The sequence below is a fragment of the Camelina sativa genome, chromosome 5 (genome assembly GCF_030686135.1).
Source record: "Camelina sativa cultivar CO46 ecotype springtype chromosome 5, ASM3068613v1".
NCBI classification, from domain to species: domain Eukaryota; kingdom Viridiplantae; phylum Streptophyta; class Magnoliopsida; order Brassicales; family Brassicaceae; genus Camelina; species Camelina sativa.
The window spans coordinates 7,769,828-7,782,456 of record NC_141884.1 but is presented as its reverse complement, the minus strand read 5'-3'; the positions used below and the strand labels follow the sequence as shown (position 1 = coordinate 7,782,456).

The window sequence follows — 12,629 nt, the reverse complement described above, 5'->3', positions numbered from 1 at the left end:
TACTCATTTATCTACTACGGACCAATAAACCACTATTCGTTAAAAGAACAAGTGGAGGGGGATTATTGCAACATCTTTTATAGATCGAGGAAACGGATAACTTTTAGATATTGATTGAGGAATAAAGAAACACTCGATGTAATGATTAATGAGTGTTTCAAGAGGCAACAAAACTGAAGTACCCAAGTGCTAATATCGGTTATTATCATTAAACTAAAGAAGCTTAGGTAACTAAAACGCTGTCCACACTCGCACTTATTCTACAATAGTCCCTGTCAATCTAAAATGTTCAGCCAAACATCCCAAATGGAACATAAGCATATAATTTTGGAAGATGAACTCTTAATCTTTGTTTGGAGTTTTAGTATAGTGAGTTTCCTCTTGTATTCTTTTCAGCATTTTCCCTGACCCTAAGCATAAGGTAGCTGGCTCAAGGTTATCACCTACTTACTCAATATTACATTCCCATGTAAATTGCTCTAAAGTTCTCACCTTTTACTTGACAATGCATCAAACTTCATACCATACCATGACCCTACGACTTTCCATAACCCTATGACAATCATCAAGAATTACTAAAAATAACTTCACCAAAACAAAAGAGAGCGAGAACAACATCACTTGTGATTAGCAAAATAAGATTTGACAATATATGATGGTGTTTATCTTATTCAAATAGAACTACTGACATAATAACTTCATAACCCTGAGTGAGATCGTAAACAAAGAGCAGCACTTGTGAAAAAAACAAGCAAACTAAGTTTTGTGATGGCGTTAAAATCTTTCCACCATCATACAAACAACTACTTGGGTAATCGTATTTACCACATAAAAGTTAGTAGCCGCAACAGTTCTTTCATTCCTTGCTCCCATTTCTTCCCTGAAACAAAGAAACATCACTCATCATCATCACTTAAGTAACTAATCTATACAGAAGAACAGTAAGGAGAATTCATAAAAAAAAACACTTACTTTGGATCAGTAACACAATGCAGCTACCAAGAAGATTTCTTAATTCCCATCAAAGCACCTTTAGATGCTAATCCACGGAAAACGATTCGAGAAACCCTAAACAGCTCAGTCACAGAACGAGACCGACCTGTAAACACACAACGGTTTCTGATTCGCGCAAAGGCACTGTTCCTTGGCAATTTCGATAGCTTATAACGATTCTTGTCTCTCATTTCGCTTGGAAGATCCGGATCTTTGCAAAACGCCTTGTATAGCTTTCTCCTCAGTTCGAGTCTAGCAGCTAGCAATCTACGTCTGTGATCCGCACTGTTTCGCTTCACTCCTTGCTCCGTTCCGCTGTGCTTCGGTCCCGATTTCATAAGCGTCGTCGTGAAGAGTCTACCTTGGATTTGACCGAGATTGTTCGGATGGTTAACCACTGATCGGCATAACAGCCCCGAAGATGCGAAATGCGATTGGGAGAAAGATCGTTGGCAATAGGAAGATACGTTGAGTAGGACTCCTCGGAGATTCGCCATTTGATTCAGGAGATTTGTGGGGGAAACGCCGCGGCGGAAATGGTTTAGGGTTCTCTCAGTGAAGATGAAGAAGAAAAGCAAATTCAGATTCTTCTGACGACGATGACTTTTTGGGCCTATTTTTAATTCTATTCGGCCCACTAAAATCCCGTAATAATATCTACATTATTCTACTTTAATAAGCCTTTCTATATAGTGTTTCAGACATGGATGATACTTTTTATAACCATTGTGGAAGCTTCAACTTGTATTTTGATTATTAATACATATATTGGATTTGGGGATCTAATCTATACTATTAATTGGGGAGTACACTTAGGGTTAAAAAAACAATAAAACCAATATGCCATATAATGCCCCTACGAAATAAAAAAAGAAAGAACAAAGAAAAAAATATTTGAGGGCAAAGAGGTAATATAATTAAATAGAAACACGCGGATCTTTAAATAACCCGGTTTTCCCTTATTCGGATCTTGAATTGTAACTTTCATTTCCAAACATAGGCGCCCGCCGATATCTGTAATCAAAATCAAATTCAAAAAATAATTTTGGAAATGAATAATTTGATTAACATAATAAATTCTACATTTCAACCCCGAAAATCTTCCCTGCCATACAATACGGTTTTTAGAAACTAATCACAATTAAAATCGTTTAAACATCAATTATTAAATTAAAATCCCAAATCAAGAATATTAAAAACCCGAATCTTAATCATTTCCAAAACTAAAAAAATCAGATTTTGTGTACCTATTTAAAAAAAAGTATCAACATAAACTACGCTAGATTAGGAAAGAATCTCATAATCAAATCCTATATATACCATAAAAGGTGGAGCGAGTAACAGAGAACTTATTTCATCATTCAATTTTAGAAAGAAAAAAAAATATCAAAAACTGGAACAATGGGTATATTACCTAACATGTATTCAAAAATATTTTAGATTTCCAAATACACATAAATAATTCTGCAAATTTAAGGTGACAATAAATTTTGAATCTTATTCATTACAGATTTAGGCAAGTTTTAAATATATTGTAGCTAAATTAGAGTAACATTTTAAAATTGTATCAACTAAAATATTCATATCCTCTAAATTTTAGCAACTAACACTGATTTAATAGTTAGATATTATGTAAAAAAAATATACTACCATATCTCATCTTCATCATCGAATAAGCATATTCTAGAATTATACCATTTCACCAAACTACCTCCATTAGTTCTATAAATACAGACATCTACTCAAGAACAAACACAACACTTCACAAAAAAAAAAAACTCGATTTCAAAGTAAGTAAGTTTATTTCTCTTTATTCTCAAGCATTGTTTATCAATATATTAAACTAATTATGTCACTATTGTCAATATATGAAACAGGATGAAGAAGAAAAAGATTTTATTGGTCCAAGTATTAAACGGTGCTCCTCAAATATCTAATACAAGGAGGCCTACAACATTTCATCACAACTCTCAAACCCGAAATTCACAAGGAGTTCTACCAATATCAATAATTATATTCCACATAGTGCAGTTTTTCACATTTCTTCTCAAGAAATTAGAAGCTTACTTGGATCACGCCGAGGACCATATAAGACTCATCCAATAACTCTGATCTTTACTCCTGCAAGTAATGAGTTTTTAAAGGTGAGACCTTTTTTTCCATTTGTTTGCACTATAACGACGAACTGTACAACCATTTCTATAAGGGCTTATTTTATTACAGTACAAATAGATTCATACTCTTTCCCTAGACAAGATAAAGCACCAAATATTTTTTCATGTTCATTGAGAGGAGAACCAATAGAGTCAAATTGATCACAGAGATATTTGATTGCAACCACATATGTAGCCATAGTCTTGCTTTAACTTATTTGTTTTACTCTTTACTAATCCAAAAACAATGTTGTGAAGAAAAATAAATCAGATGTTTATAATTTGTGTTGGTTGTTTGGCAACAAGAACATCATTTAGTTTACTATCAGAAAGAACAATACGTTAATCTATTGGATTGATTATAATAGATGCATTGTTTTGACCCCAAATAAAAAGAGATGCCTTAGAGGGAAGGAGATTACCATTTTTTGCATGTTTAGAGTTAATAAATCAAGAGAAATATCCTAAAATAGCACTAAATCAAGTTTTATGGACAATTGTAGCACACTTCATAAATTTCTAAAAATAACACTATTTAACACATTATTATATTTAAAATTAATTTTTAGAATTTGTTTTTTTATGTGTTGGTATGAGATTCTGAGAATCTGGAAATTAACAAAGACCACGGGTTAGATGAACAAAGAGTTAATGGTGAAAAACAACTAGTTGTACCAAAGATCTCTTTTTGAATATAATTTAACATTACATTCAAAAAAAAAAAAAAAAAAAACAACTTCATTTCCTCTCTATACTTGAGGCAAGTTTGAAACAAACTTTTGGAAATTCAGCTTCAAAATCAAAATTACCTCACCCCAAGAAATTAGCAGGACAGACTTCATCAACCAAAGCGATCAAATCATTTAAACTTTTTTGCACCTTCTTCAAATCGGATCTGGCTAAAAACTATAAAAAGTGATAAAATTAGAATTATATATCTCTTATATCTTAATCAAAACATTCACACAACGGAGACAAAGCATCGATTCAAAAATTCGATCTCACCAAAGGTTATAGAAGGTAGCGACGACAACAACGCAAGACCAAGTGTCTCCGGAAGTCGAACTATCCCTCACGTTCTCATATGCAAACACGCTCCCATGGTGGTAATCGTACTCGGAAAGATTCCATGGTAAGCGTGAAACTCGGTTTCTTCGTGGGTCACAGGAGAATAAAAAGAAGACGAAGGGAGAGAATCAGGAAGAGACATGCATGTCTTGAATCAAATCGATGAGATTCAGAAGAAATACAGAAGAAGGAAGAGGAAAAGAGACTAAGGAAGAGATAAATGTCTCTGATTTTTTTAATAGAAAAACAATGTCTCTGTTTTATTTTTTTTGTTTTCTTTTTTAAATAACGTTATTATGATTTTTTGTCCCTTTTAATACTCAACATTGTCATTTTTCCTTTTTTTTAAGTCATTTGGTTTCTTCATAATAATCTTCACCCCGTAATTTAGAATTTGGAAATTTATAATAACTTGTGTATAGATTAATAACTATAAATTAACATAATAGACTTAAAATAAATTAATACTTACAATCATATATGTAACATGATTTTTTTTTCAAATTATATAGCCTAAGTGCCTAACAATGTTCAAAATAACAATTAAAGGCATTAAAATTAAAGTGTGTTCCATTATAGATGAACCATACATAAAATAACAAGAATAAAGAATTCAATTAATTTTGTAATATTTTATTATATCATATAATATATAAATATACTATAATTTATCTTTGTGTTTTTACAAAACGCAGGACTTCAGTAATTTTTGCTTCCATCCCATCCTGTTTCCAATCGGGAATAAAAGTTTGTCTTATATCGAAAATGTCCTATATCAAGAATCTCCCATATTGGGAATGTGTTGTTTTAACTATATTCAATTCTCAAAACCTATCGAGGTGTATTTGTGCAGCTTGATATATTAGGTCATCCCATTCAAGAAGTTTAATTTTTTTGATGATTTTTATCTGATTTAATAGTATACGAGTTTAATAAAAGTCTAACGGTTACTAATTTGGTTCAAGTTTGATCCGTATATAACTGGATTAAAATTTTGTAGTGAAATCATAATTATTTCAAATATTCACAAATTTACTAAAACCAAACCAATTTAAATAATTATATTAAATTATTTACAAACATAATCCCGCACGTATGTGCGGGTCCGCACCTAGTCCCCCTTTTAAAGAGAAGTACACAACTTAAGTTTTGTAGACTTTATAAAAAATATAAATGGTTACAAATGCATACTAATAGGTTATATATCGGATATACTTAACCCTATACATTTCATAAGATAATTTTTGTATATAGATAATAAATAATAAATCCATAAATCGTGGAGTATATAGATAATAAATAATAAATCCATAAATTGTGGAGCAAATATATCACGAAGATCACAACATAGTTATTTCAAATTATCACCTTTTTAATAAAAAAGAAATACACAACATAGTTTATATTATTTATATTATAATATAAAATATAGAGAAGTACACAACATAGTTTATATTATAGTGATTAAATTATATTATTTAATTTAAAATTATAATCGCGGAGATATTTCAAATGATCTCTTTTTAATAAAAAAGAAGTACACAACATAGTTTTTATGGACTTTATATTTTTAATAAATTATAAATGGTTACAAATAGGTTATAGATAGGTTATAGATTAATTCATATATTAATGGTTACACCTAAATATTGGGTGCAATCTTAATTGGAGATATTCCAAATTGATAATTGATATATTAATGGTAACAAATAAAATCATGGATCTTCCAAACTGTATTTTCAGAAGATTTTACTCCTATATCAAGTTGTTTCCAAAGATCTTTAAACACAATATTACAAATTTACGTTCCACAGATTTTACTGATAAACCATAACGTTCAATAAAATTTGGACCGTGCTAGAGCACAGATTGAATTTTGTTTTTATATTATAATTTTAAGACTTACATACTCAAGCATTAAATTTTTATATACTCTAGCACGAAAGCTGCTGGACACAATCTAGCACGGATTAATAATTTTATATACTCTAACACGGGTTAAAATTAACAATATAAGACTTACATAATATATTTACATTCCATGAATAATATTTACAATAAAAATTGTTTGCATGAGTTGCATCCAAATAATATTATAAACAATTACATATATAATATTTTAAAAATAATAAGATGTATTTCAACCCGTGCTGTAGCATAGGTCTAAATCTAGTTTGATATATTATATCAAGAGTATCATTATTTATGTATTTAAATCTTGGTTAATATATAAAACCATTTTTTTGAAATTATTGAGGTCTAGCTTCCGTCGTTTTATCTTTGATTAACGTCGATCTTCTTTTGTTTCCATCTTCGATTTCTAGCTTGAGAGACTCCATCACTTTCTTGAACTCATGGAATGTGATTTGTTCAATCTCACATTCTTCTGAGCTACCAGGCCATTGTAGACTAATTTGAATCTCTTTGAACTTGTTGAATGTCTCCTCGACTTGCTTCATAGGATCACCTCGAAGGTAATGGATTATAGTCTGAGAGATAAACGACAATATTTCACACAATAAGCAAAACTGAAAAATATATTGAAGTTAATTAGATATTATACTATATGTGACTTGCCTGGTAAAGAGGACGTCTTGCATCTGTAATGACTTCATCCTCTAGACACTTACATCTTTTAGCCTCATCCATGTTACCCTATTAAAAAAGTTATTTTATAGATGGTAAAAAAATCATGTATGTGAGAAATGTAAGTTATAGAGAGCATGCAAACCAAGTAGATCAACATCTCAACAAGCAACATCTCAATCTCATAAGCCTCATGACCTTTCCTTTCCTTTCTTGCTTTCTCTAGTGCTTTCTTTAATATCTCCACTCCTTTTGCTTCTTTTCCACTCATTTCCATCTTCACAATGTCTCTCTGGCAAGAGGGAGATGAAATAAGGTTTATATATGAACAACCCGAACAAAGAAAAAATGGTTTATATTATGAATTGTACCTGAAGCATCCCAAAGTCAGGATGTTCCTCGGAAAGTAATGCTTCAAACTCAATCTCAGCATTGGCAAGTGAAGAAGTATCAGCTCGATATGAGTGCAAATCAAGTAACCTCTGCAATGCTAATTTTCCTCCTCGAATAGCCCCCACTGAAACAGATCTTGAGAGACTTTTCTTATCTCTTGCTGAAGAAGCCTCCTTACCAAAGCTTTTCACCTTATCATCTCCTTTTTGTTCTCCAACGCTTTTACCAATCTTTTTTCTGCTAATATCTCGACCACTTTTATCATCTTTCTTTCTCCATAAACCACGATTTATGTAGTTCCAAGCGACGTATGCACCAGCAAGGATGAATACAGGTGCAACTGCTGCTCCATACTTGGTCTTCATGCTCAACTTGTTCTTGGACTGATTCACCATATACGTACCTAAATTATATATGTTTGTCTGATTCAGTGTGTTTTAGAATATATGTCAAATATTAAAAAATTTCCTCTGGAAAGTTGTTTTTATATACACAATGAAAATTTGATTGCAAGTGGAAGAGGAAAGCAATCAAGTTATTCTAATGTTAGTCTTGTATCATAGGTAAAGAAGTTATTATACTTTAACCGAGGAGACACGAACAACGAATCTAACGCCATATTGGAATTTCCAAATGTTTTAAACTATAGAAAAGAATAATATTTTCTGAGCCTAATATAATGAAAACTCACTAATTGATCTTCAAAATGTACTATACGCTTGATCAAAAGTCTCTAGAATATATCTTACAATTTCGAAATAGAAAGGATACCAAAACAGTGCCTATGTACGTACTTGCTTGTTTAAGCAAAATCTTTGATGCCTTTTTGTCAAACTGAAGTTACTTCTGTCTGGAGCAACAATTTGATGCTTTCCTTCACAAACCCTAAGTCTCTCAGATATACTATGCATGTAAAGAAACTAACAAAAACAAAAAATCAATTACCTAATAACACAAAATCAACCAGTGCAATAAAAATCCATTTTTGTTTTTACTCTTAGGAAAAATGGCTTCTACATTTCTTCTAGGCCATAGTCAGAAACTCACACTTCCTTTCTCTAATTTTTTCACCTCCACACACAAACCAGTTCTCAGATCTCAAACCCCTTATTTTGGTATTCCTTCCAATGTCGGTCAAAGCAGCCGTTTGTTCATCAGATCACCACCAATCACGATGGCCAAATCAGACAGCAAAACTGATAATAATCACGATGATAAAAAGCAATTAACGCCACTAAAAGTGGCGGCGGGAGCATCCCTAGCACTTGCTTGCGCCTTAAGTATCTTCGGCTTTAAGATAAAGAATGTGAGCTACTCTGCCGCCGCAGCTGCGCATCCAAGCGCCGCCGACATGATCATATCCGGGAAGCCGAGCTCAGCCGTATCCGCTGCTTCCGATATGAATCCTTTGCCAGCTAAGTTCGCATTGCGGTCTCTCTTTGAAGTGAGCTCAATGCTTGCTTCGGCCAAACCCATTCCTTCTCAAAGACCATTCAGTCTCCAAAAGCTCCCTTCTTTGCCTTCAAAAGAAGATATTGATTTCATTAAGGTACAATCTGCAAAACATATAAATATTCTATCCAATATTTTAGTGTCACGTCATGATCCTCTAAATTTCTACGACTAGGTAGGAGTTGTGTTGGACCAATACAAACGAATTATTCGGTTTTGTTTTCCTTATCATCCAAAAAATAATACTAAAATTTGAATATAATACTAGTTATTATTAGTTTTGCTTTTGGTATGACGCGTATTCAAGTTGTTTGCTGCCAAATCAAATCTCATAGGGTGCTGTTGTACCCATAGCTAGCATAAAATCAATTTAAATGGAAAAAGTTAAATGATATTAAAAAATGTGGGAAATATAGATGGAGGCGGTACGGAAGATGAAGGAAGGAAAATGTGAGGAGGCGGTGCAGCTCCTTCGTGACGCAAACTTTAGTTTTCTTTCTGATTGTGACAGCTGAAATTGGATATGAATTTTACCCCATTGACAGAGAAGAAGTGAGATTACCCTAAAACCTAACTCACAAATCCAAGTAAAAGTTATAACTTTTTAATTCCTTATACAGATTTTGTGCTATCCAGATCTGCAAGCAAACCGTTTTAGAAAGAAGAACTAAGTTTAAGGCCATATCGAATCCTCTGTTCTAGAAACAGAGAGGCTGAGTCTAGGTTTCAGAGAACAAATAACCATAGAAAAAAAAAAAAGAATCATGCTTTCGTCGACCCATTAACACAATGACTAATACCCAATAACTCAAAAAAAAAAAAAAAAAAAACCAAGAAAAGTAATGAGATTATGTGAGTGAACAGCGTACCGTCTTCGACCGGTGAAGTTTTGCCGGCGGATTCTGCGGCGGAGAAGATGGAGAGACCAAGTAGAAACATTAGAATGGAGACCGATCTCCAACCATTGTTGTTGTACAGCACCATCTCTCTCACTTTCTCTGTCAACAGTTGAAAGTGTTTCTGCGTGTTCTTTTTTGGTCAGTGAGCGGAAGCTGGGAAGTGTAGTGTCCTTTTAAACAAGATCCCTCCAGCTGTTCTTTTTGTTCCTTTATTTTTTTTTTTTACAATCGGAATAATTGTTTAATCCAACCCAAAGCCAAAGCCATTGAGATTTTGTAGGATATGTTAAAAAAAAGTTGATAGAGAAGTTTAGCCATTTTGGGACCCTCTTGACCACAAACCGCGTGGTGGTCGTGGTCATTGCTCTACACGACACCCGCTTACTTTGGTTCTCTCTTACTCATTTATCTACTACGGACCAATAAACCACTATTCGTTAAAAGAACAAGTGGAGGGGGATTATTGCAACATCTTTTATAGATCGAGGAAACGGATAACTTTTAGATATTGATTGAGGAATAAAGAAACACTCGATGTAATGATTAATGAGTGTTTCAAGAGGCAACAAAACTGAAGTACCCAAGTGCTAATATCGGTTATTATCATTAAACTAAAGAAGCTTAGGTAACTAAAACGCTGTCCACACTCGCACTTATTCTACAATAGTCCCTGTCAATCTAAAATGTTCAGCCAAACATCCCAAATGGAACATAAGCATATAATTTTGGAAGATGAACTCTTAATCTTTGTTTGGAGTTTTAGTATAGTGAGTTTCCTCTTGTATTCTTTTCAGCATTTTCCCTGACCCTAAGCATAAGGTAGCTGGCTCAAGGTTATCACCTACTTACTCAATATTACATTCCCATGTAAATTGCTCTAAAGTTCTCACCTTTTACTTGACAATGCATCAAACTTCATACCATACCATGACCCTACGACTTTCCATAACCCTATGACAATCATCAAGAATTACTAAAAATAACTTCACCAAAACAAAAGAGAGCGAGAACAACATCACTTGTGATTAGCAAAATAAGATTTGACAATATATGATGGTGTTTATCTTATTCAAATAGAACTACTGACATAATAACTTCATAACCCTGAGTGAGATCGTAAACAAAGAGCAGCACTTGTGAAAAAAACAAGCAAACTAAGTTTTGTGATGGCGTTAAAATCTTTCCACCATCATACAAACAACTACTTGGGTAATCGTATTTACCACATAAAAGTTAGTAGCCGCAACAGTTCTTTCATTCCTTGCTCCCATTTCTTCCCTGAAACAAAGAAACATCACTCATCATCATCACTTAAGTAACTAATCTATACAGAAGAACAGTAAGGAGAATTCATAAAAAAAAACACTTACTTTGGATCAGTAACACAATGCAGCTACCAAGAAGATTTCTTAATTCCCATCAAAGCACCTTTAGATGCTAATCCACGGAAAACGATTCGAGAAACCCTAAACAGCTCAGTCACAGAACGAGACCGACCTGTAAACACACAACGGTTTCTGATTCGCGCAAAGGCACTGTTCCTTGGCAATTTCGATAGCTTATAACGATTCTTGTCTCTCATTTCGCTTGGAAGATCCGGATCTTTGCAAAACGCCTTGTATAGCTTTCTCCTCAGTTCGAGTCTAGCAGCTAGCAATCTACGTCTGTGATCCGCACTGTTTCGCTTCACTCCTTGCTCCGTTCCGCTGTGCTTCGGTCCCGATTTCATAAGCGTCGTCGTGAAGAGTCTACCTTGGATTTGACCGAGATTGTTCGGATGGTTAACCACTGATCGGCATAACAGCCCCGAAGATGCGAAATGCGATTGGGAGAAAGATCGTTGGCAATAGGAAGATACGTTGAGTAGGACTCCTCGGAGATTCGCCATTTGATTCAGGAGATTTGTGGGGGAAACGCCGCGGCGGAAATGGTTTAGGGTTCTCTCAGTGAAGATGAAGAAGAAAAGCAAATTCAGATTCTTCTGACGACGATGACTTTTTGGGCCTATTTTTAATTCTATTCGGCCCACTAAAATCCCGTAATAATATCTACATTATTCTACTTTAATAAGCCTTTCTATATAGTGTTTCAGACATGGATGATACTTTTTATAACCATTGTGGAAGCTTCAACTTGTATTTTGATTATTAATACATATATTGGATTTGGGGATCTAATCTATACTATTAATTGGGGAGTACACTTAGGGTTAAAAAAACAATAAAACCAATATGCCATATAATGCCCCTACGAAATAAAAAAAGAAAGAACAAAGAAAAAAATATTTGAGGGCAAAGAGGTAATATAATTAAATAGAAACACGCGGATCTTTAAATAACCCGGTTTTCCCTTATTCGGATCTTGAATTGTAACTTTCATTTCCAAACATAGGCGCCCGCCGATATCTGTAATCAAAATCAAATTCAAAAAATAATTTTGGAAATGAATAATTTGATTAACATAATAAATTCTACATTTCAACCCCGAAAATCTTCCCTGCCATACAATACGGTTTTTAGAAACTAATCACAATTAAAATCGTTTAAACATCAATTATTAAATTAAAATCCCAAATCAAGAATATTAAAAACCCGAATCTTAATCATTTCCAAAACTAAAAAAATCAGATTTTGTGTACCTATTTAAAAAAAAGTATCAACATAAACTACGCTAGATTAGGAAAGAATCTCATAATCAAATCCTATATATACCATAAAAGGTGGAGCGAGTAACAGAGAACTTATTTCATCATTCAATTTTAGAAAGAAAAAAAAATATCAAAAACTGGAACAATGGGTATATTACCTAACATGTATTCAAAAATATTTTAGATTTCCAAATACACATAAATAATTCTGCAAATTTAAGGTGACAATAATTTTGAATCTTATTCATTACAGATTTAGGCAAGTTTTAAATATATTGTAGCTAAATTAGAGTAACATTTTAAAATTGTATCAACTAAAATATTCATATCCTCTAAATTTTAGCAACTAACACTGATTTAATAGTTAGATATTATGTAAAAAAAATATACTACCATATCTCATCTTCATCATCGAATAAGCATATTCTAGAATTATAC

At 33.0% G+C, this 12,629-nt stretch overlaps 2 protein-coding genes, 1 long non-coding RNA gene and 2 pseudogenes across 6 annotated transcripts; 1 reads left to right on the top strand and 4 right to left on the bottom strand.

Annotated features, from left to right (window-relative positions):
* Window positions 1-607: 607 nt before the first annotated feature.
* Window positions 608-1,770, bottom strand: LOC147943374 (small ribosomal subunit protein uS14m pseudogene; annotated as a pseudogene). Its single transcript, XR_015598505.1, has 2 exons — window positions 973-1,770; window positions 608-880 (listed from the first exon to the last, which is right to left on the bottom strand). The product of XR_015598505.1 is annotated as a small ribosomal subunit protein uS14m pseudogene (transcript).
* Window positions 1,771-6,233: 4,463 nt separating this feature from the next.
* Window positions 6,234-7,735, bottom strand: LOC147943373 (uncharacterized). Its single transcript, XM_087513324.1, has 4 exons — window positions 7,172-7,735; window positions 6,946-7,092; window positions 6,792-6,869; window positions 6,234-6,703 (listed from the first exon to the last, which is right to left on the bottom strand). Exons 1-4 carry the CDS (start codon window positions 7,586-7,588, stop codon window positions 6,464-6,466), a joined length of 882 nt encoding a protein of 293 aa, XP_087369450.1. The 5' UTR covers window positions 7,589-7,735; the 3' UTR covers window positions 6,234-6,463.
* A 152-nt stretch (window positions 7,736-7,887) lies between these two features.
* On the bottom strand, window positions 7,888-9,797 carry LOC147943371 (uncharacterized). Of its 2 annotated transcripts, none has more exons than XR_015598504.1 (2): window positions 9,515-9,792; window positions 7,888-8,749 (listed from the first exon to the last, which is right to left on the bottom strand). It is a non-coding gene; the product is annotated as an uncharacterized LOC147943371 (long non-coding RNA). The 2 variants fall into 2 exon arrangements; XR_015598503.1 differs by having other exon boundaries at window positions 8,161-8,713; window positions 9,515-9,797.
* On the top strand, window positions 8,200-9,487 carry LOC147943372 (uncharacterized). Its single transcript, XM_087513325.1, has 2 exons — window positions 8,200-8,742; window positions 9,062-9,487. The coding sequence occupies exons 1-2, from the start codon at window positions 8,200-8,202 to the stop codon at window positions 9,158-9,160; spliced, it is 642 nt and encodes a 213-aa protein (XP_087369451.1). The 3' UTR covers window positions 9,161-9,487.
* A 752-nt stretch (window positions 9,798-10,549) lies between the features above and the next one.
* LOC147943370 (small ribosomal subunit protein uS14m pseudogene) lies at window positions 10,550-11,712 on the bottom strand (annotated as a pseudogene). Its single transcript, XR_015598502.1, has 2 exons — window positions 10,915-11,712; window positions 10,550-10,822 (listed from the first exon to the last, which is right to left on the bottom strand). The product of XR_015598502.1 is annotated as a small ribosomal subunit protein uS14m pseudogene (transcript).
* Between the last annotated feature and the right edge of the window lie 917 nt (window positions 11,713-12,629).

Coding starts and splice junctions, on each gene's coding strand:
- LOC147943373 (XM_087513324.1), bottom strand. CDS start 7,588: ATGGTGAATCAGTCCAAGAACAAGTTGAGCATGAAGACCAAGTATGGA. Junction 7,093..7,171: donor CTGACTTTGGGATGCTTCAG/GTACAATTCATA, acceptor CCCTCTTGCCAG/AGAGACATTGTGAAGATGGA. Junction 6,704..6,791: donor CAAGACGTCCTCTTTACCAG/GCAAGTCACATA, acceptor TTTATCTCTCAG/ACTATAATCCATTACCTTCG.
- LOC147943372 (XM_087513325.1), top strand. CDS start 8,200: ATGGCTTCTACATTTCTTCTAGGCCATAGTCAGAAACTCACACTTCCT. Junction 8,743..9,061: donor AAGATATTGATTTCATTAAG/GTACAATCTGCA, acceptor TGGGAAATATAG/ATGGAGGCGGTACGGAAGAT.